The following is a 24,062-nucleotide window of genomic DNA, read 5'->3' as shown; positions in this document are numbered from 1 at the left end:
CATTTCTGGGGAGTATATACCGGGAAGTGGAACTGCCAGGTCATATGTTAACTCTATGTTGAATTTTTTTTTTTAAAGATTTTATTTATTTATTTGACAGAGATCACAAACAGGCAGAGAGGCAGGCAGAGAGAGAGAGAGGAGGAAGCAGGCTCCCTGCTGAGCAGAGAGCCCGATGCGGGGCTCGATCCCAGGACCCTGAGATCACGACCCGAGCCGAAGGCAGAGGCTCAACCCACTGAGCCACCCAGGCGCCCCTTTGTTGAACTTTTTGATCAACTGCCACACTGTTTCCAAATTAGCTGTACCATTTTCCATTCCCACCAACAGTGCATGGGGGTTCTAATTTCTCCACATTCCCATCAACATTTGTATTCTTTTTGGTTTTAGCCATCGTTGTAGGTGTGAAGTTTTGGTCAATATGGATTTTGATTTGCATTTTCCTGGTGGTTAATGATATTGAGCGGTTTTCATCTAATCTTTTACTTTTAATGGCATTTTGGGAAAGAGGGAGTGTTTGATCTACTCCATGATAGGTGAAACACAGTAGTTTATTTGAAAAGTAACTGGACATATTTTTCTTCTAAATATTTGAAAACACACAATGTCACGTCTTTAACAACATATACGGTGTCCTTCTATAGTTTTTGCATATTACGGTTACTGAGTGATTCAGGGACAGTGAAATTCTGCCCTGAATTTGCTCCGTAAGATGACTTCTTGTGTGGGGTTGAGGAATTCACTCAAATGGCTCCTCAGGGTTGACTATAAGGCAGAGCACAACTGATTGCCAACAGCCTCTAAAGCCCAGTGTCTTTTTGACACCAATGCTGCATGTACCTGTTGTGAGTAAGTGTGCAGCACAGGTGACAAATATCAAAGGAATGTGAGAGCTTTGACGTGGACCCATAGCATATGCCTCAGAGATGGATGGCAAGATGTTTTAAGGGGGCTTTTGCACTTTAATCCCAGTGTATCACACCTACCCAATCATAATAGTGCAAGTTGGGTGGCGGATATGTTGGAAGTTATTTTGTTATATGTGCTCTTAGACACGTTTCTGTAGTAAAAACCATTAAAAAAAAAAAAAAAGGATGTAGTAAAACCAGAAAAAAGATGTTGGGAGCCTCAGAAGGACAGGGAGGAGGGGTCAGGAGGAGGCCTGGCAAGGGTGGGTCAGTCCATCAAGACTAGAAGTTAACTCTCTCTCAATAAAGACATTTCAGAAAGTATATTTCCTTTGAGATTGGGAAGGAAACCTCTTTCCATATAAGAAGGAGGAAGAGGAAAAAGAAGAATGGGGAGTTTTTTTGGAAGGACTTGGGTTTGTTTTGTTTTGTTTTGTTTTGTTTTGTGAGAGGCTCGATCACTGCTTTCTTGCTCCTCTGTGGGCTGTGGTCCAGCACATCTGCTGGGCACGTGAAGATGGCCTAAGTGTGAGGAAAGTAAAGGAAATTTGAAAGAGATCTGAGGGCCACCTCAGTGTCTCCATCAGTTAAGAATCTACCTTCGGTTCAGGTGATGACCCTGGTGTCCTGGGATTGAGTCCTGCTCCCTGCTTGGCAGGAAGCCTGCTTCTCCCTGTCCCTCTGCCACTCCCTCTGATTATGCTCCTGCTCTCTGTCAAATAACATTGAAAATAAAATAAATTAGATCTGAGTACCCTGAGGAGAGAATGTACTAAGGAAATAGTGACCTAACTCCATTTATTTTGTTCAAGTTAGTAAGTCTTGGATAAGTATTTGTGGAGTGAATGAATGATTTCCAGGTAGTGCTGGGGCTGAATTTCATGTGGCCTCAGTAGACTCAGTTGTGAGTAGACTCAGTTTTGACATGGGAGATTTAATCCAACAACAATCAGTTACATACAGAAAGGCATTTCTAAAAAAGGCAGAGAGACAAGATTTTGCCAGACAGGAAGGACTGAAGGGGATTAGATGGGGTCGTCCACCTGTGCTAGAGCCTGTTTTGTTTTTCTCATTGAAGAGTGGCTGACGCAAGATCACATTAGTGTCAGGTATACCACTCTATGCTGTGCTGTGCTCACCACAACTGCAGCTACCACATGTCACCAGATAACGCTGTTCCAGTACCATGGGCTCTATTTCCTATGCTGGACTGGTGCTTTTTAAATGTTGGTTACCCGACAAGCCATCAGTTCCACCTTGGAGAGTGAGGAAAGGAAGAACAAGGCCCTGCTGGACAGGCAAGAAGTGGAAAGTGGATGATGTGGAGTAGAAAAATTCACAGGAACGTACAAGCTGGAAGGACAGGGGCATGAGGCAAAGGGACAGAATGTCTGATTCTTGTATTCCCGATGGCAGCAGCATTCCCGGTAATAAGCTCTACAGGGTGGCATGAAGTGCACTGGATTGGCCATAATGGACTCTAAAATGAGGTGATATAGGAACCGGCCGGCTGGGTTACTGGCTGGTCTGTCCGCATAGATGTTAGAGCCTCCTGTACCCCCTCCTCACCTCTTCAGGTTCCCTGCCCGGGGCCCCTTCCCACCTATTGTCCCCCTCAGGGCCTCCATAGCGTCAAATCTGCATTCTTTCTGTGACCCGAACATTCAAATAGTGTAGGGTCCATGATAACCTGGACAAGAAGCTACAAGTGTGGTAGCAAGAGAGGTCATGGACATCTGGTTTTTTGTTGTAGCACTAAGCAGTCCTGAGACTGTCCAGAAGACTACCCCAGGTGTTCTCTAACACACTCACCCCATTTTGAGTCCCAGTCTGAGGTGGAGTTGCCTTCCCTCTAGAGCCCTATTTTAAGTGTGGGAATGTGTGCGGTCTGGCCCCCCTACCAATAAAAAAAAGAAAGCATTCCATGGAGTTCCATGGTAAGCCCCCAAACATCTGTATCCTGGTACACAGTCTAGAACTTACCTCTGGTTCATAAGTTGCACGTCTTCTGATTGTTATTAATTTTTCCCCAAACATGTAATGATGTCAATCTCTAAAAATGTATTGCTTCACTTTCGAGGTAATTCAGTTGCTGTGTGTAAGTTCGGTGAATACGATGTCTTTATTATTGACATTAGTTTTTGTGGAAAAAAGTTTAATGTGCACTTTGGAATGTCCTGCATATCTTCCCTTTCAAATTTCGTCTGGTCCCAATTACCATCTGCTCCTAATTTGATTCAGTGGCAGAGAACGAGCCGAGCTTCTGTACTCAAGCTGAAGCAGACACATTTCATTAGGCCTCATTCTGGTGGTGTCTTTATGTATCAGCTAAAGTTTATAAGGAACTTTATATGGACACAGCAACTTTATGAAGTTCTGTTAAAAAGACAGAGACCTGACTCTACACAATGTACTTTTGACCTCTTAGTGAGCTGTCAAAGTCACTCAGAGCTGTTATGTGACTTTTAACTAGTTAAGTAAATAAGCAGCCGTTTCTGCCATAGCTCTTATTTTATTTTTTCTTTCCATATCAGAACCATTATCATACAGCAGCTGAATTGATCCATTTGGAACATATTGGGCCCTCCATGGGTCCCTTTGAAATCCCTGTTCAGTTCAGTTCATCTAATATGTAAGGATAGTTACTATGTGCCCAGCAGAGCTAAGCGTTGGGCAAGAGCAGTGAATGTGATTGACAGAGCCCTGGGCTTCCTGAGTTTCCGGGCTTTGGGGAAAGACAGGCATTGACTATGAAGACCTACACACCAAACCAGTCTTCAGAGTTTAGAAGATTTGTGTTTTCACTGCTTGCCACTAGCGGTACCCACAGTGTCCCTGAGTCCTGGTCCAAACAGAACTGGTTGTGATCTGCCCAGGCGGTGTCTGCCACAGGCACTGAGATGTGGCATGTGGGTGCTCCCCAGGCCATGTCTGTTCCAAGCCTTCTTTTTCCATCCAGACAAGAAACCATCCATTCATCTAACGCAACCATGGTTGGCAACCACGGCCTATAGGCCCAAACTGGCCTGCTGCCTGTTTTTGCATGGTCCACAGACTAAAAGAATGGTTTTATAATTTTAAACAGTCGAAAACAAGTCAAAAGAAGAATATTTCATTGCACAAGAAAGTGATATAAAGGTTAAATTTCAGTGTCCATAAATGAAGTTATATTAGAATAAAGTCATGTTTATTCATTTACATATTGTCTATGTCTGCTTTCTTGCTATGTGGCAGAGTTGAGTAGTTACAAGGGAAACTGTGATGACCCACAACACCAAAAATATTCTCTGTCTGGCCCTGTACAGGGAAGGTTGCTGACCCCTGATCAAAGGGGCCATGTTATGTCTTTTCTGATTTTTCCCACCTATCTAGTCAATGTATAAGGCAGACCATGATATATGCCAGCCCCTTATCTACCCTTCTAGTTCCTGAATTTTTCCTCCAACAACTACATGACAACCTCACCTTACAAAAACTACCTAACTCATTTTTCTAAATAGGGAAGAGAGATGATTGACCCCCGTAGCAAGCCAGACACCCACCACCCCTATAATTTGACCTGAGTTCTTCAAGCCTCCTGGCATGGTACTATCTATGCATCTGCACTTAGGGTGTTTCAATTTTAAGGACAAAAACTGCATTCTTCTAAGTAGCTTTTCCATGCCACTCTTTTGAACAAGCTGACTCCATAGTATAGTTTAATAAGACATTTGGCTTGTAATTTTCAGAAGTCATCGGGGGTTATGTTACATTATTTTAAATACATTTGGCTACCTGCTTTCTTTAATAATAGTTCTCCTCTAAAACGTCTAAGAATTTCTGTAATCGGGAATTCCTGAATAGGTGGTATATTCTCCACATGACAAAGTCTGACCAGTAGAGTTGGCTCTAATAAGCACTTATTTAGTTATCTAGTTATAATGTAATGAAAGTGCCCAAGATATGACAGTCATAACTGATCCATGGGAGTGGATTATATTATTTAGAATAAATTTCTTTATTTTTCATATTTATCTCCATAAAATAAGCATGACTGATTAGAACAATCTACTATTGTCCATTGTAATATTTCCCTCACACAGATAATCATGGTAATATTTTTCTTATATCATCACCTCACACACCATTAAAATGCTTGTTTTAAAATATAATGAAAACTTCATTTGATTCTCTTAATCCTAGATAATATTGCAGCAAGTTAAATGCATTTAGAACATTTGTATTCAGTTCTTATTTCTGACAAATAATGTTTGACCATGAAGTAATACACTTTGGGGCCAAGAAAAAATTATTATATTTAGCCTAATTCTTTGAGGACTATCCAAATGCTTTCACTACCTTTCAAAGACACTTTTCCAATTGTTAATACTGAATGCAATTTGTATATTTATTTAAATAATATGTGCAAGCAACAGACATCTAATATCTGGCTTATGAGGAAAGGAAAAAAATAAGCTGTAAAATTCTTCTTGGAAAGATGAAAGAAGCAGTTACAGGTCTTGATAACTTTTGGAGCATAGACAGTTAGCAGAGGCTGGCGAAACTGAAACAGAAGCCCTGCCGCAAATATGACTCATTCCTGAAAAAAACTGACGTGATAGGTCTAATTTCTAACAAGTATCTTAAAGAACTGATAATCCATGCTAAGAGGCAGGGCTTTTTTTTTGCTCTGTGCTTCTGCCAGGTAATTTCTGAGACTAAAATGTGTAGTGAAAGCAACAGTCCGGCCTTGCTCTGTGGGACAGACAACCTCTTCTCCACGGAGCAGATTGATGTTGACGCGTCACAGAGATGGAAATTGAAACCCAAGCATTTAATGTGCTTCCCCCAAAGCCTGTGGTTAATCAGTATCTGAACCTGGATCTCAGGGATCTTCTTTTGCAAAGCCTGGGAACAGACCAAGTACACGGCACACCTCTTTTGACATCTTGACCAGAACCACAAAGTACTGGAAAGTCCTGAGGAATGGATGTTCCCTACTGATTTCCAAACCTTAGGTATGTCCTTTTAGGTAAGCGTTAGGAAAAATATGATGCCTCTAAAAGAAGTTTCCAAGCCACAAAACCTACGTAGAACTGAGACAGTGTTTGACCTTGTGCCCACCTAATTTGTGAAACATTGTTGTTGCCTATTTTTTTATGACGCAGCTTTAAAGAACGTGTCTCCTTTGGCCCTCACATCTCTGAGGAACTTCCAGATATGAGTTCTCTATGATAGAATAAGAGGCAGAAACATCAAAAGGTTAACTGGTTTCTTGAGATATTAGTAATTGTACCAAATAAGTGAAAGCACTGCCCAACTGCAGTATTCAACATCTGTTTGACTTTTCTTAATATGCTTGAGCGTTATTTTTATAGAGCAAGATAGTGAATCTACAGTTAATTTTAGGTGACTGTAAGTTGATACCTCAGACGTTCATTGAGCACCTGCTCTATTTCAGACCCATGTTAAGCACCAGTGTGCTTATGAATTATGAGTTACTCACAATCTCTTATAATCTAGTGAAAGAAACAAATTTCCAAGTAAATCAATTCAATATTATACAGTACAAGCTAACTGAGAAGGATGGGTTTTATGGGAGAGATATTTAGTTAACTTGGTTCGGATAAAAATGCTCGAGGAAGGAAAAGCTACCTTAGTTCTAAGCTCCAGTAAGAATAAACTTTATTCAGGGCATAATAGCCTGATAAAACCTGTGAAGTATGAAAGTACATAATGTATACATTCTATAGTATACGGCAAAATATGGGGAGAGAAAGATGAGGCTGAAGAGTGAGGTTAGGTCTCAGCCACAGAAGGGTTATTCTCTGCCTCACTAAGAAACTGGATTCTAGAGATATCAGGAGGAGAATTACAGTAGTGATATCTCCACCTGAACTAGATTTCTTAAACTATATTGTAGAGAGAGGCTCCAAAGGGGGCAAGCCTAGAGGTAGGGAGACAAGGTGGGAGGCTGTTGCACAGCCCAGACAAGAGGTGGAGAAAATCTGATTTAGGACAGTGATAGCAAGGATGGAGAGGAAAAGAACAAACTAGAAGAAATACTCCGAAAGGGATCCTGGAGTACAGTGATTAGATCTGACACTACTGAGAAGAGAGGAGGTCTAGGCATAGACCTCATTAGCCAGTGGACCCAAAATAGTAACAGAGGAAGAGGAGAAGGTTTGAGGATGTGTGGATACCAAAGATAAAAGAAATTGTCATAGATCCACATCCATTGCAACCAATATTCCCACTGTGAAATTTTTCTTTCCTGTCTTCATTTTTCATGTATTGTATACGTATTTAAGTTCCTACTACATTTAAAATGATGTATTTTGCTTTTTATTGGGGAAAAGCATCATTTCTTACAGAAAGCATTATTTCATAATATTAAAATTCTTTTTAAACACACTTCTCAATAACTGCATAAGTACAGTTACTGAATAATTAATAACCACATATGGTGGATTTAACATAAGTTTTTTAGTACTGGGCACCTAGAAGATCAAACAGTCCCTGGAGGTTGACGAGAACTCCTTGCAACAATGGTCTCTATAAACTACACACCACAACTGAAGAAATTCTACCCAAAGATTTGGCTAGACTGAGATTCTTTGAAAGTGTTCTACAAGGAAGGAGATCAATATTTCTTAGAAACAGGTAGACAGTTCACAGGAGTCAATCAAATACATATTAAGATAAAAATATCAGAAAGTCTTCCTCTTGTTTTATTTAAAAGAACTGACTTTGTCATTTGTGCTAACAGAGTAATAACATCGTGTTCTGGTTAGAACATGGCCGTGGATAGAGATAAAGAGTCAAGAGCAGAAACAGTGAGATTTGGGATTAACCTTTTTCCTTTTCTCTCTAATGATATGGTTCAGGGGAATAAAGTCTGCAGATTAAAACAAAAACAAAAACAAGACAAAAAAAATTCATTTCCCTGGAGTTGAACTTGGACAAATCCACACTGTCAATCACATGGATAAAATGTAGGCCAGGCTGCCATGTGTTTTTCAGAATCAACAATAAATGAAATACAAGAAGCGAATATGACTGAGTATTTATAATTCTCACTTCTCGGTTGGCATAGTCAGGAATTATTAAATATGCAGACAATATTTCCATTATTTGGGGGTTTCTTCTCTCTCTCTTTTTTTTTCCATCTTCTCAACAGGGAATTTCAGTGCACATTTTTGCCCTTTGGCTTCATCTCTTGGTAGCTCATGAAAAATGATACGTAGGTGGTTTATAGTCAACGCCAGAATCAACACTCTTTCTGTTCTGAAAAGTTGAGAATTTGAAAACGTTTTTCCTTCTCATAAGGATTTACTCAAGTATTTACATATCCTGTAATAGTTGGCATCAGTGATCTTATTCCTTCATATTTTTGGACACTTTTATTTAGAATAACATGCTTCACAACCAAAGAAACAAACTACCAATGAATACAACTTTATTTTCAATTATTTTTCTTCATGTCACTGTGAAAGTTGCATTTAAATATGTGTCATGCATATGTCCAATTTTCGGCAAGTGGAAATTCTAGTAGTTTAAGAGGAATATGATGATATATTTAGAAGTCCTGAATAGTCACTGACCAATGAAAACCTTGTGTAAATGAAGAACAATGTTTGTATACAAAATATTAGTTCATTGTACATTGGACTTAGTAACTTAGATCTTTAGGATTGGGGTGGGGGATTGAATTAGATGTTACAAGCAGACACTTTGGGTACATGTTATGTAAAAAACAAGTGGACAGAAAAAAAAATCTAGCTGTGCAAAGGTATAGGAGTAGAGCTATGCCATAATATACCTGGTGTTTCTACAGATTTCAATGAATTTTAAGAGGTTATATGAGCAATAGACTTTTATGAGAAAGAAAAGTAGCTAAGATTTTCAATAGTTTTTTTTTCTTGACCAATATACTTCTGATTTAGTGCAAAATTAATAAACATGCCATAACAAGAATTAAAATGTATTTATGGGGGAGCAGGAGAAAGCATTTGAAATGGTAGTTACCTTGAATAAAAATACTCTGCAGGTCAGGGTATATCCAGTATAGATTTAAAAAACAAAAAACAACACTTGCCTTCTTAACTACAAAATGGGAAAGGGCACTGGAAATGAGTAACAGGCTTTAGTATCTGTTAATCAAGAATCTGGAAAGACAAATTCAAAATTCTACAACACAACACATACAGTTTGCATGAATTGTGTTGCTTTTCATTAGATTCTGTATTGCTAACATGGATGGTCCTGAAAACCGGAGAACGTATATTAACCGTCTACACTGTCTACCCCTACTAGTGTGAAGGAAATTCTATGGGCCACAGACACACCTAAAGTAAGGAAATGGGGAAAATTATGGGAAGTTACCATTCCGTTGAGCCATTGGGATGAGGCAATTCTCTGATGCTTTCTGATTTCCTAGTGATAGTAATATATAAAGTACAAACATTAAATGTTCATTATTATTATTTTTAAATTTTATTTATTTATTTATTTGACAGAGAGATCACAAGTAGGCAGAGAGGCAGGCAGAGAGAGAAGGGGAAGCAGGCTCCCTTTTGAGCAGAGAGCCTGATGCGGGGCTGGATCCCAGGACCCTGAGATCATGACCTGAGCTGAAGGCAGAAGCTTAACCCACTGAGCCACCCTGGCACCCTGAAATGTTCATTATTATTTAAACTTCCCTTGTATTAATGTGGTTGTATTGAAGGCCACAGTGCTTCCAACTGTGGGTGTATGTTTACCCAAGCCATCATTAGACAATGGCCTGGACTTAGTGCCACTGGCTGCTCCATTCCAGCAAAAACCCACTGAACACTGTGTGAGGAGAATTTCAATTTCTTGCTTGACCAAGTCAGTTTCTGATTCATAATTTAAGTGTTTTGTTCTTTTAAGAAATAAAGCATACATCCCTATTTCAGTCAGTATTATAAAAGCATCATCATGAAGACATGTTTATTAAAGGAAACAGTTAATTATTTTTTAAAAGTCCTGGCAGATCTACCCTAGTAAAATCTATGTTGGATCATAAATGTCAACACTATCTAGTGTTTCCTTGATGAATTAATGGAATGTGTGATGAGACCCTATGATGCATAGTTGACTTTATACTGCCAAAAAGAGTGGAGTTTGACTCTCAGACCTCAGTCTCATGCAGATGGGAGACTCTTCTTTTTAGCCTATCTGAGCATGATGGGAAATTAACTCCTATACCATCAGTCAGAGCGTGGTCAATGGTGGTGTCCCAGTCAGAGGGCAGCCCTGCTCTGCTTTCTCAGGCTGCTGATTATGGAGCTAACCTATGCTCAGAAACCTGTTTTCAATTATTTTGTGTTTCAAGAAAAACAAAGTGCCCTTCATTCAAACCAACGGGAAGTCACAAGCCTGGGGCACAACGCTGAAAATGGCCAATTGAATTAACATGCTTTTTGTATGTGTGAGTAGAAATATCCTGACAGGTAGCTACATAAACATGGGGTTTTTACTTTTTTAGTGAATTACCCAGGAATGATTTTTTTAAGAGACATCAGACCACAGTCTGTGCTATATGTGTGATATGACGCTATAAGTGAGAGAAAAAGCATCTTCAGAACCAAGATGGACATACTTTCTTCTTCCCTTTGTAGAAATATTATGCATTAAAATCTGATTTTAGAGAAATGTCTCTGAAAGCCACCAAGAAGTAGAATGTGGACTTTCTTCAGAACCAGCTACAATGAACTGCAGAAAAAGGAACCTTCTACTCACTGGATATATCTTTGTTCTTTATTATCCCCAAAAGATGAAATTCCAGAAATACCATTGTACACTCAATGTGGTGTATTTTTTTGTTTATTCATTAAATTTTAGTTATTGGTGGTATATTATCCAGAAAACCATCAATATAAGTTCTATAAAGGGAAGTAGCCAAATAAAATAAGACAATAAATTAGGCATAATCCTTCCTCTTAGGGCATTGAGAGTGTTGAACATTGAACAAATGGGAAAGGAAAAGAAATACAGTAATACGTTAAGGATGTTGCTTGAGTACAAAGGAGTTTGAACTTCACTTGAGATGATAGGAAATGAGTCCTGTTAAGTGACAATATTCAAACTGCTTTTTAAACAAAGTATTCTGAAAGCAATGTAGTTGAAGAGAAGAGAGGGAGAAAAGGTAGAAGAACTAATTAGAAGGCTATAACTTTTACAGGTGACAGATAAGAAAGATCAAGACTATCACAGTGACAATGGGAATGGACAGCTGGGAACTACCAATGGGGATATTGGGGTAAGTGTAACTCTTTGGAGCAGACACTGGATGGGATAGAATCATCAAAACCAAGGAAGGATGAGTCCTAAGAAGGAGAGGTCATCAAGAATGTAAAATGCTATGGTCAATGGCCATACCACCCTGAATGTGCCCGATCTTGTCTCGTTTCAGAAGCTAAACAAGTTCGGGCCTGGTTAGTATTTGGGTAGCAGAATGCAAATGCTACAGACTAAAGGTATTCTTACCCTGGCTCATCTTTATTCATCCTAGTGGAAAAGAGAGCATACTGTCATTATCTCCATCTGATTAGTAAATACTCATTGGCTTCTGCTATATCGGACACAGTATGGGTTCTCAATAAATGATACAATGATAAATAATGGAAAAGGTGAACAAAATTGGTAAGGTCCTTACTTTCATGTAGCTGAAAACTTATCCAGAGAGCATTAAGCCAAAAGCAATAATGATATCACCATTTTGCTCTGGGGGAAGCACCTCTCTGCCTTTGTTAGGTCTTGTGCATTAGGTAACACTAACTCTCCCCAGCTTCCCAAACTGGTGTATTTGATCTAGGACCAGAACCATAGGAGGAGGGGAGGGTGCCTTCTCTGTCTCGCCACAGTGAGCTGTGGTGGCCAATCACAGCTGCTGAGACTTCACTCTCCAGGTGTTTTAGTTCAGCTCTTGAGAAGCAGCCTCTCTTCCCTCCATTGTGGGAACCTGGAAGTGTGAAGTACTGGAGCTGTGGCAGCCAACTTACAACCATGAAGTCAACCTTGTCTGTGATTTGAACAATAATTTTCTACAATAAGTAGAAACCAGAGCCAAGAGTTACAGAGAAAACCATGTCCTGATGATATCATCTGAGTCTGGTCAAGCTCTGACCAAAGCTAGATTTATTCTTGAACTTTTGGGTTAGGTGAGGCAATAAATTCTATTTTGGTACAAAACCAGTTTGGTTTGGATTTTCATGCACTTGTAATCAAAAGAAGTCTAACCATTACAACTCAGCTCTTAAAAAAATGTCCTGTTCTTTTTTCCAGACGGCAAAAAATTTTGAAATTACTTTTCTCTAAATATTTTATTGCAAAACTATGGTGTATTACAAAATCTGAAACATTTGAAATCTAAGAAGAATGGTATTTCCTTGGAAATAATTAAATGACTATCTATGGAAAGTTATAGTATCTTCCAGTCTGTTTTAAATTATGGTATAAAGTTCACAGCTGTATGTTCTTCAGTTACCAGAATGCAGAGCAGTGGTCTGCTATTTGGGCCATGACAAACCTGAATTTTTTTCTCTTTTGAGATAGCAAGAATGTTGCTGAGTAATTGCCTTATTGAAAAATAATTGAAGATTACTTTTTATTTCTAGGTAAAAATATTTTTTAAAAAATTAAATAGCTCTTGTTTTGAGAATCTCTTATTTGAGTAGAGGAGATGAACATATAAACCACTAAATGCACTAAAATCAATGCCTATGTTGCCTTGATCTTTACCTTTATGTTTTAAGCATTGTTCATTGGAATTCGTTCACATGATGTTCACCTGGAAACAATGACAAGGCTGCTTGAGAATTCTGAGGGATTTCTTCACACTACATATGGTCATCATTCAGAATCAGCTTGCAAATGCTGTATTATACATATTCAGACTTCCAGACATGAGTAAATACAGTGATGCCTTCCTAACCTAGATTTTCCCTCCCATGCAACTATAACTTATGGTCTTAATTGTGTCTGTTTTTTGAACAACCAGAGGATTTCAACTCCACTATTCTGTATTCTTTCTTTTTAGAGATAGTTAGAAAAAAGAGGTGCTAACACTTAACAGTAAAAAGGAAATGTTTCTTCATAGAGTTTTTTTCCCCTCTTAGTGAAGATTTGAAAAAGGAAATTGAAATAATCTCCCCAATTTCCCCTAACCCAATTTTTAACACACCATCTAAGTATGAGGATTAAAAATAGTACCTTTTGTAACTACCTCACAGGTTCATCAGGAAGAATAAATAAATAATGTTTATGAGAGTGGCTTGTACATTTTCAAGAGCTGTACAAAGTCAGTCTTCCAGTTTAGGGTTCCTAGAAGCAATGTGTGGTCCGGGCCAGTTGCACAGGCAACACATTACACAAAGGTGTCACAGTGTATCATGTAGATTTCTTTATCTAGGTCAATGATTTTCTGGCAAATGGCAGTAAAGAGAGTCTTGTTCTGATAAATTCTCAATGTTATAACAATGTTCCAACAGGAAGGGTTGCCTTCTTAAAATTCTCACAAGGAGTCTTTTTATTGTGATTGAGGAAGTATTGCCCTGCCCATTTTTTCTCCCTTTCTCCAATCCGATATCCACACTGTAGTCTGATAATTGCTCCTAAAATGCAAATTACATATCTTTATTCCTCTGTCAAAACACTTCCAGTGATTCCTCAAAGACCTTCACAATAATTTCCTAGTTTCTAAAATTGGCAAGTTTTGAGACCCCTCACCAGACCAATCTCCATGACTCCTGCTACTCACCACCCCCCATGCTCCAGTGAGAGGAGATACCTAGAATTCCCTGAACAGTCTTCCCTTTTTTGTCTCTGAGCCTGAGGAAATACTCCTTATGCTGGAAACATTTTTCTACTTCTCTTTTCCTATATGCGTCCTAGAGGTCACTTTAGATGCCACGTCCTACAGGAAGTCATCTCTAAGCTTCCCCTTTTACTCAACTCTCTGGGGATCTATGTTTATACTTGTGTTGTGCAGTGACCTTGTCAGTCATTCAACTGTCTCAAGCAGATAATGAGCAACTGGAGAAGAAAGTATGTACCATTGACCTTTGTGCCTGGCACATAATAGACCTCACCTATATTTGCTGAATAAAATGGGGTCTGGCTTCTAATGTTGGATGTGTTATTTATATGCTATATATGTGACCTTTCTCTATCTTACTTTCCTGCTAGAAAAATAGAAGTCTGACCACAGCATAATGTATAGGGAAGTCAAATTACTATTTGTGCATGTGAAACTCATGTAACATGGGTGTCAACTATACTCAGATGAAACCATTATAAAATAAAAAATAAACTATATTGCATTAATAAAAAAATATAAATTTGAATTAGCCAATTTATGAAAGAGAACATTTAGACTTGGAAATGCACCATATGCTTTTCTCACCTAAATTCAGAATCTTCTATCTTTGCTACTAAAATGGCGAAGAAAAGGAGGGAAATTTTGGTGATTGAATCTCAAAGACATGAAATATGTGCGTGTATGCATGTTTCCTCATTAACATTAAATTTCCCTAATGGGCTTTGAGAAAATTTCTAACAAAATATCATGGTAATGGAAATGCTCGGCAAGTGAAATTCAGCTATTTTATAGTGGTTTAACATTTTCCAAATGCCAAATGTAATAGGTGTTTGATACTGCACATAATTCACTGGATCTTTATTTCATTGTCACTACAAATTTATGGCTTAAGCTTCAGGGTAAATGGCTTCAACACTAGATCGGAGACTATTCTGAGACGGTGAAATAGAGCTTTATAATTATTTCATTAATTTGAAAGTCAATACACAGGACTCAAGTGACAGCTCCTCTTGGGCAACAGTGTCTTCCTTTTAATCATCCTGACTGTGGACAGAGCAGAGTATCATTAGGATCTGGGTAGAAGCAGTGGAAGAGGCAAGGGGCTGTTGGAGCTGGAAAATGATGGTGGGAAGGAAAGAAGTGAGTCACAGGGCTACTGAAAGATGCTACAACCCATGGTGCCTTAAGGTTTAAGAGAACAAGCAACAATCATATAAGCCACATTGATCCATGTTTTGTAATACATTTCCCTTGATACCCATAGGACATGAATGCTTTTGTAATCCCTGCCAATTTTGACATATCATGCCAGAGGGGGAGTTCCCAGAGGACTTCATTCTCTTCTGTGTATTCCCACTATTCAAGGTTTTGTTAAGCTCTATATTCTGTAGATTTTATTCTAAAAACAATCTTTCATCCCAATTAAAAATTTGAGTATAACATTGGATATGACTTTCAACATATACATGTGTTCTTCCTACAACATTGAGATTCAACTATACTCCTTGGGGGAATGTGGCTCTCTAATTCATATCATAGACTTGGTGGGTGTTGAAGAAGCAACATGTCCCATAGAGAATGACAACCAAAAAGGGAAATACTACTGAGCTATGTCTGATGCCGATTTCCCTTGAATCATTGAGAAGTTCGTCTCATAGGAGATGAACAGAAATCCACTGACAGCCAAGGGTGGCCACACATATTTGCAAAGTTGAATGCTGGACTAAAAGTGTCAGTTGTTCTCTACTTGACAGCAGCAGTCGTAAATGCATCTGCTTTCGTGCAGAGACAAGAACTTATTTACTACCGTGTCACCTTTTATAGAGTCAACCAGCAAGCACCTGCCATGTATTTCAGTTGAATAAATCAGTGACTTTTAAAGACCTGTCAGTAAACCGGTGCCAGACTGGCTAGAGAAGAATCATCCAAGGAGCTTGTTATATGTGTCTCCCCAGTCCACCCGAATTAAAATCCTTGTGGAGGGGAGGCCAGGGATCTTAATTCTACAATAGCGTCTGTGGTAATTCCTATGACCAGGTTTTGAAACAGTTGGACTAAATCATATTTCACATGTTAGTAGCTGTCCAACGAACTCTCCCCATCACCACAATATTCTGTGTAAGTGATACTCTCTTCTGGGAAAATAACTGAAAAGTTTGATAATGGCAATTCTCTGAAGAAAGAAAGCATTAATGGACAGTGAAGCACGGTATCATCAGTTGTCTATCCTTGGCAGATTATACACTTCTTACCTCTGGAATCTTAATTGTCCTCTTGGCTGGGTCTTGGCTGGGTCATGAAATTGGAATCTTCCCGAAGTGGAGGTACATTAGTAGACTTTTACTCATTTTCTGGAACGAAATGGACAAGTCTGTATCCATTCACATCAGAAAAAAAAAAATTCCCTTTAAAGCAACATGTCTTAACACTTCAAAATAGGCCAAACTTTACTACTTCACAGCATGAAACATTTGAAAAGAAGTTGTATGATTTATGATAGCTCATAGGTTGTCAATGATTCACCCAAACACCTATGTTTTTAGTAATACAGTGCAATTATATTGCAACAAATATAAGAAATGGGGATTTAAAAGTGAAACTGTTATTACTCACTTTCTTGAAATCAAGATGATAGGATTTGAAGAAAAGTTGAAATGTCAGACTGTTAATCTCTCTCAGAAAAAAAAACCCCTCTTATATTAGAAATTTTATAAATGTATATGAAAAACTGTTGGAAAAAAATTTTAGCAGAGTTTGCTTTTTCTTCACTTCATGAGACCGTGAATTTTACCAGAAAGATCATTCATTCACCCAGCCAACAGACCAATACCATGTTTACTATTGACCAAGTGTCCTGATTAGCCTGATGACACAACTAGACTAGTTCACATTTAATTAAGTCTGCCCTTCCACTAAATAATTATTTTTAAAATCAGTTTAGAACTAAAAGAGACATTCATTTATTAATTTACATGAGTAATTTTTTTCTAGATTACCTTGCAAAGCACTATGCTATGCTCTATTAAGGATTTTCAAAATGACATACAGAAACTCTAACAGTTTATAATCCATAATAACTCATAAAAATGACTGCACAAGGTGTTCCTCAGGCACCAGAAAACAAATATTTTACTTTTTACTTCCTCACTTTCTTACAAAAAAAGATAAGGGTGGTTATGAGGGGAACCAAATTCTTTCTTTCCCAGTAGAGTTCAATGTGGATTGACAAATCATGTCATTTCTTTTAAACCAGCAGAGAAGGAGTTGAAAATATAAGATTTATTTGCCTATAAGAAAGAATCCCATGGCTATTCATTATAATACCTCTCTTGTCTACCTTCAACATCCTTCCATTCCCTTCACTATACTCACCTGTCACAAACCCAATGTACTGAAATCCAACCCTCACCCTGCCCAGGTCCAAGCCTGCACCAGTGTAGCTGAATGTGACTGGAGACAGATACACTGACTGTTTCCCTTCAAATTCACCCTCGTGTTTCCCAACAATCGTACTATTTGTTCTCTAAATCTCCTACTCTCTGATTTTTTCATGTCTTTTTTTCTCCCCTCAAACTTCTAACACCTTCTCCGACTCGACTTCCGTGAAAAAAAAAATTAATTTCACCGATATTTCAATGAATTATGTCTGTCTAATAAAGCTCCCCAAACTTAATGGTGTAAAACAAAAAAATGACTAGGAATTTAGTCAGGGTTTGACTGGGAACTTCTTATACACAATGTGCAGCTAGGGTTATGTAGCTGGGAGCCATGCTAGACTAAATCCCCAAGATGGCCTCTCATCCTCCATAACTCTGCATGAGTCCCTTAAGTATTCAGTAGCCTGGATTTCCATAGAGCAAGACAGCTGGGCTCTAAGAAAGAGGAAGCAGGATATCCCAATTCCTTGAGGCTTGTGCTTGGAAATCCCAAACATTGCCCCAACCTGATTCTATTGGTCAAAGCAAGGCATATGACCTGGTGGATTCAAAAGAAGGAAAATCAATTCAACCTCCGGATGTGAGAAACTGCATGTGAACACAGGGTTGGGAGGAAATGTTGGTAGACATAATTGAAAATTACAACAACTAATTAAATATTAGTTACCATACCTGATGACCACATCAACCACTTAACCTAAATCTGTGACCACATGTCCATGTTCTTTCATGTTATTATTGATGATCTGTCCCTCACCTAACGAAAGTCAACCTCTGCTTTTACATTAGAATCCACTTTCACAGGGCGCCTGGGTGGCTCAGATGGTTAAGCAGCCGACTTCGGCTCAGGTCATGACCTCTGGGTCCTGGGAGCAGGCCCCATGTTGGGCTCCTGGCTCAGGGGGAGACCTGCTTCTCTCTCTGTCTCTCCCTGCTGCTCGTGTTCTCTCTCTTTCTCTCTCAAATGAATAAATAAAATCTTTAAAAAAAAGAATGCACTTTCACCTGCTCAAGGTCATTGTTTCTGTAATTTTTCTTCCTTACCCTGCATCATCAGTTTTTTCTTTATTATGTAATTCCCACTGGCAACCTAATGTATTGTAGTTTTTCTCCTCTTAATAAACAACCAAAGAAACCAAAATTCCTCTCCTCAATCCGCTATCTCCTCCCAGACATTTTTCTTTTCTGTTCCTCTTTAGGGCAACACTCTCCAAAATATTATTTGTATGCACTGTCTTTGATTCCTCTTAACTCAGTCTCTCTTCAACCTACTCCATTCAGGTTTTGTTCCAGTGATTCCACCACAACAGACCTTAACTCTGTAACCATATCTTCCACCTTCAAAATGCGAAGTGCAGGGGTGTCTGGGTGGCTCGGCCTAAGTGCCAACTCTTGGTTTTGGCTCTGATCATGATCTCATGGGTGGTGGGATGGAGCCCCACTGGGGGCTCTGTGGTCAGCGCAGAGTTGGCTTAGGGATTCCCCACCCCAACCCCCACTTCTCCTTGTGCTTGAGTGTGCACACTCTCTTACTGTCTCTAAAGTAAATAAATAAATCCTTATTAAAAATGCAACAGACAGTGCTCTGTTCTTATTTGACCATCCAGACCATGCTCTGGATGGTGAAAATCTCATTTGACCATCCAGAGCATTGAGCTCTATCCACACTTCTCCTTGAAACAGTTTTTTTCTCCTCTTGACTTCAAAGACAATACACTCTCCTGATTTTCTTCCCACCTCACTGGTGTCTTTCTGTCTCCTTTGTTGATTTTATCTCATTTCTTAAAGCCCCAAGGCTCAGTCCTCGGTTCTCTTCTCATCTTTATTTACTCACATCTCACAACTTCAAATACTAGCTAGGTTCTGAAAATTCTAGTACTATTATATCTAATATATACACACACTAATATATCTAGTACTATATTCTCCAACCCTGACCTCTTTCCCAAATTGCAGACTATACCTGATGGCCCACTTGAAATCTTCACTTGGATATCACATCAGAATCTCAAACTAACATGTTCAAAGTTGAACTGCTAATCATGTCCCCAAATGGTCCTCCCACAGATTTCCCATCTCAATAAATGGCATCTCTATTTTTCCAGCTGTTCTGGCCAAATACTTAGAGACATATTGGGATTTCCTTTTTTTCCTCAAAATTCTCATTGAGTTTGTCCTCACATTCCTTTAAAATACATTCATAATCTGAACACTTTTCACCACCATCTCTCACCTCGATTTCCCTAAATAGCATTTACTCTTGTTTCCTTATGGTCTATTTTCACTACAGCAGAAAGGGATCTTTTTTAAGTTGGATGATTTCACTCTCCTACTTAAAACCCTTCAGTGACTTCCTGTTTCACTCACAGTGGCCTCTAGTGTCCTTCAGTCCGGCCTGATACCATGTACTTCTGTGATCTCATCTCCCACCCTTCTGCCCCTCACTCATTCACTCCAGCCACTCTGAAAACTTTTCTGTCCCCAACCCACCAAGGATGATCTCATCATAGGGCCTTTGGAATTGCTGTGCCCTCTGTCTGTCATGCTGCTTTACCCTCGCCACTCTGGACAAAACTTTGATTATACTTGTCCATTTGTTTATTCCACATCTCTGCCATCACATTATAAGTTCCATGAGGGTAGGGACTTTCATCAGTTTTGTTTGTGGTTGTAAACCCGGAACCAGCAATAACACCAGCTACATGGTAGGCACTCCACAAATAAGTGTTCAATTAGTACGTTTTCATTTGTTTGTTTGTTTTTAAACATAGTCAATTCTTTATGCTCTTTGAAATGTATTTTATTTAATGCTGGAAGGCCAGATGGAAATGGCTAACTGGTTCTTTCAAAAACTCCTTTGGTGAAACAAAATTGTGATGCTTTCTTTGTTCTATATTTATCCTTACTAGATTCTGTCCATTCCCTGCCCTTTTTCCATCCTTGGATTAATATGGCTTTGCTAATGTGTTTTAGCAAGGGCTAGAGGTAGTCACCCCCTTTTGTCTTACTCCCAAATTTCTCTTTCTCCCCTGCTTATTCTTAAATATCTGTGCCAGATCACTTACATACTGCCTCCTGGTTAGCCAAATGACAAGAAGCAGGCTTGTTTTAGCTTCCTCAAATACTTTTTAATGTACTATTTCCCACTGAAGTTTTCTCTCGGCTTCTAGGATTTGGGGATTTCTGGCATGTTACTTGGGATCTGAATTTTCTTCCTTTTACTTTGCTACCAATTTTGACTGTCTTCCTAGTGTTGAACTTTGTTTTATCATGGCCTCTGATTCTGCCTGATCATCTGTCTTTGGAGTCTGCCACTGCCTGAGCTGGGACATTTCTCTCCCTGTGTGTGTGGGAGCAGGGGGAAAGGAAGCATGTCACATCCCTCCCTGCCCCACAGCTCCAGTGAGCGATGGTGCCAGCTCTGGTATGTTCTTGAGGAATGTGAGCAAATCTGATCATTCTAGATGATTTTTCTATAGTTTAGTCATTTTTGTTTAAAACATTTCATTGGGATTTTGTTAGTGTTGTATCAAGTTGAGGAGTATTATTGACATTTTTTTCAAATTGGAACATTTTATTTCTTATCATTCAAATTTTCCTGTAATTATGCTACTAAAATATAGTTTTCTTTAACTTGGTAAAATATTTCTCATTAAGGACAAGATTGGGTATTTGTGTATTCATTGTCATTGTAATAAAAGCTTTTTTATTGTATTTATGAGTAATATATGAGATAATATGTTCTTGTGGGGAGGATTTTTTTCTAAGGGTTAATTTATTTGGCATTTTTAAAATACTTTATTATAAAATAATTTTAAGTTAATTTTTGGAGTTATAATGTATGTAATATTTTTGTCTATGTCTTGTTTATGTTGGCTATATAAGAACTTCTTTATAACAAATAATTGTATAATAAAGAATTCTATGTTATAGGAATAATGTAGAATAGAATCTTTTTAAGGTTTCACAGGAACACAAACCTTGATTTTAATGAGATATATTCTAAATTTTATGTGTCTTGTGTGCATGTCAGCTGGTCTAAATTAGGACATACATGGGGTACATGGGTAGCTCAGTTGTTTAAGCATCTGTCTTCAGCTCAGGTCATGATTTTGAGGTTCTGGGATGGAGTTCCAAGTCTAGCTCTCTACAAAGTGGGGATCCGGGGATCCTGTTTCTACCTCTCCTTCTGCCTGCCACTCCCCTGCTAATGCTCTCTCTCTTTCTCTCTCTCTCTGTGAAATAAATAAATAAATAAAATCTTTTAAAAAATAAATAAATATTTTAGGACATTCATGTATTACCTATGTTACTCTATCCCTTCCTTAAACAGTACACATTATTCCTATAAACAATGCATACTTTAAATTAGTAAATGAAAAATTAAATGATTTAATGGCAGTAGGACTGGGAATAATAAATATTTTTCCACTTGGTGTTTCATTTTGTTCTATCACCATATTGAGATATATAGTTGGAGGGGCGCCTGGGTGGCTCAGTGTGTTAAGCCTCTGCCTTCGGCCCAGGTCATGATCTCAGGGTCCTGGGATCAAGCCCCACATCGAGCTCTCTGCTCAGTGGGGAGCCTGCTTCCCTCTCTCTGCCTGCTGCTCTGCCTACTTGTGATCTCTCTCTCTCTCTGTCAAATAAATAAATAAAATCTTTTAAAAAAAGATATATAGTTGGAAATAGTCTAATATGCAGCTTTTCCATGGAGCAGTTGGCTTATGCTCTGAGTGAAGGAAGCCTCAAGAAGAAAGCTGCCTTGAGATAGCTCTGAAGAGGTGGGACTAGCATGAACACACTGCTCTGAAGCTGAGAAATTTTATAACCTTTGTGACACTCAGAATGGGAACAATATGGCAGAAAAATAGCCAGCCTCATAGGTTTATGCCTTTTCTCTTAACCCAAGACTATAGGATTAAGATTGGTGCTGTCAGAGATAACTCCACCACTAGACTACCCCAAGTAGGGCTACCTAGGAGCAAGTCAACCTGAAAAACACTGTTTCTTCATTACACAGTTAATATAATTCTAAGAGTGTGGTTTGCTAAGTATGAGGAAAGGGATTGAAATAAGGACCTATCAGAATGCTTTCACAGATAACATCCCTGGCACACATGCACACCCCCATGAGTACACACACACACACACACACACACATATTCTGCTTTTCTTCGCATAGGAAAATTGCATTCTTTAAACATGCAACACTTGATGATGGAGCCAGATGTCAAAAAGCATGTGGAGCTGGAGAGGAATACAGCCTTAACATTGAAGATTTGCCATGGAAAATCCAAATACAGATCAAGGAATTTTTTAAAGTGAAACTTTTAACAGTCTATTGTTTGTAGTCCTTTTAGGAGACAAGATATCATATACGCTTTGAAAACAATCACCAATCTGAGAGTAAGATTAATTCTAAAACCCACTTCTTCCTCATCATGCCGACACAGTCGGTTGACGATTGTTGGTGTAGGTGGTGACCTACAATCGTCAACTGACTGTGTCGGCATTCATGTTGTCATATTAAACATATACACAATCCAAACCCTTCTCCCGGTTCTGACCATGTCACAAAGGCCACTTTCTCCAAAACCTAACTAACATTGCATGCTGAGGCTGAGACTTTCGTCAGTTGACTTTAGGCACTCTGTTGGTGTAAATTTTTTATTTTTACATCTCTCAGTACAACTTTGGTTTGGAAAAAGATGTAGAGATTTTTATAGGTTGTGTGTAAAGGAAGGGGCTCATTAATAAACACAATTCATTTAAAACTTTTAGGAAAAGTGATCCAAAGATTATAGCACAATAAGCTGACACATTGTTTTTTCTAAACAAACCCATGTGTTGGAGTGCCGATTCTAGGATATCTTCCAAACCTACAGACCTTTAGTGTTGCCCTTGTTATGTGCGTGTGCATCTGCTGAGCCAGCACACTATGCTGCTTTGACTCAAAAAGGTTCTCCATATCCAGGCATTAAGTCACTCTACCGGACACGCACCACTGGAATGCTGTGACCTACATACGGTGTATGTGGTTTACATTTTCAGTAACTGGGAGGCAATTTAATTGTCTGACTCAATTACAGTAAGTGAGAGCCAGACTGCCAAGTCTTCATTCACCTCACTGAAAACGGACCCCTCAAAGTCAAGCCAAATTCTCGAAGGAGAAGCTGGGTCAGCAAAGCTGCTGCTGAATCACGTGTGTTCCAGTCTGTATCTTGAAAAAGCTGTTAGTTTCCCTTGATCCCTTATTTCTGGTGCTCGATCTCTGAGACTGGTCAGACTCTAAGATCAACAGCACAATTGAGTTTGACTCTAGCAGAATGGAGATTCTAGGCTGGGCAACCGTTTCTTAGGTGAAAGCCAAAAGAAATATCGCCCAGTAGGAGGAACCATAATAAGCCTGGGTTTTTGATTAATTTGGAAAGTGTACATTTTCCAAGCAGCACTGATACGCTTGGAATTCTACATGAGTCTTAATCTCCACTAGAAAGAGGTAGCCTGGGCTCTTGGACTAGACTGTCTCATGTCCTCATGTGGCCAACTGCCTCAAGATTGGTTTGTCAAGTGACTCCTTCTTTGACCTGCCAACACTGGCTTCTGACCAGTAGGCACAGGGTATGCTTAGCCAGAGAACTGCCACTTAGGGAGAAACAGGCCAAGTGTCCCCCGAGAAACCACTGATCTAATGCTCAGTTCCTAATGAAGCAAGGAGAATCTGTTCAAGTCACTTCTTTGTAATGTGCCAAGCAGTAGGCACTAGATTTGAAGTCTGCCCCTCTTTGGTAACTCTGTTAAAAGATAATGGGGATAATTCTCAGTGAGAGTTATGATCAAGCCTGACATGGGCCATGAGAATTCCCAGAGAAAGGCTGGTAAATTCCTAGT

General features: G+C 39.0%; 1 protein-coding gene across 1 annotated transcript in view; it reads right to left on the bottom strand.

Annotated features, from left to right (window-relative positions):
• The window catches only part of LOC308337897 (spermatogenesis-associated protein 31D4-like), a gene marked incomplete at both ends in the record, with an annotated part of 30,920 nt that extends 28,590 nt beyond the window's left edge, over positions 1-2,330 (bottom strand). Inside the window, 1 exon segment of the mRNA XM_080831441.1 lies at positions 2,144-2,330. Within this exon segment, the coding sequence (XP_080687567.1) occupies positions 2,144-2,330 (187 nt within the window).
• Between the last annotated feature and the right edge of the window lie 21,732 nt (positions 2,331-24,062).

This window comes from Martes martes (assembly GCF_963455335.1).
Source record: "Martes martes genome assembly, contig: scaffold_99, whole genome shotgun sequence".
In the NCBI taxonomy this organism is placed as follows: Eukaryota; Metazoa; Chordata; class Mammalia; order Carnivora; family Mustelidae; genus Martes; species Martes martes.
This window is presented reverse-complemented; position numbering and strand designations above follow the sequence as displayed.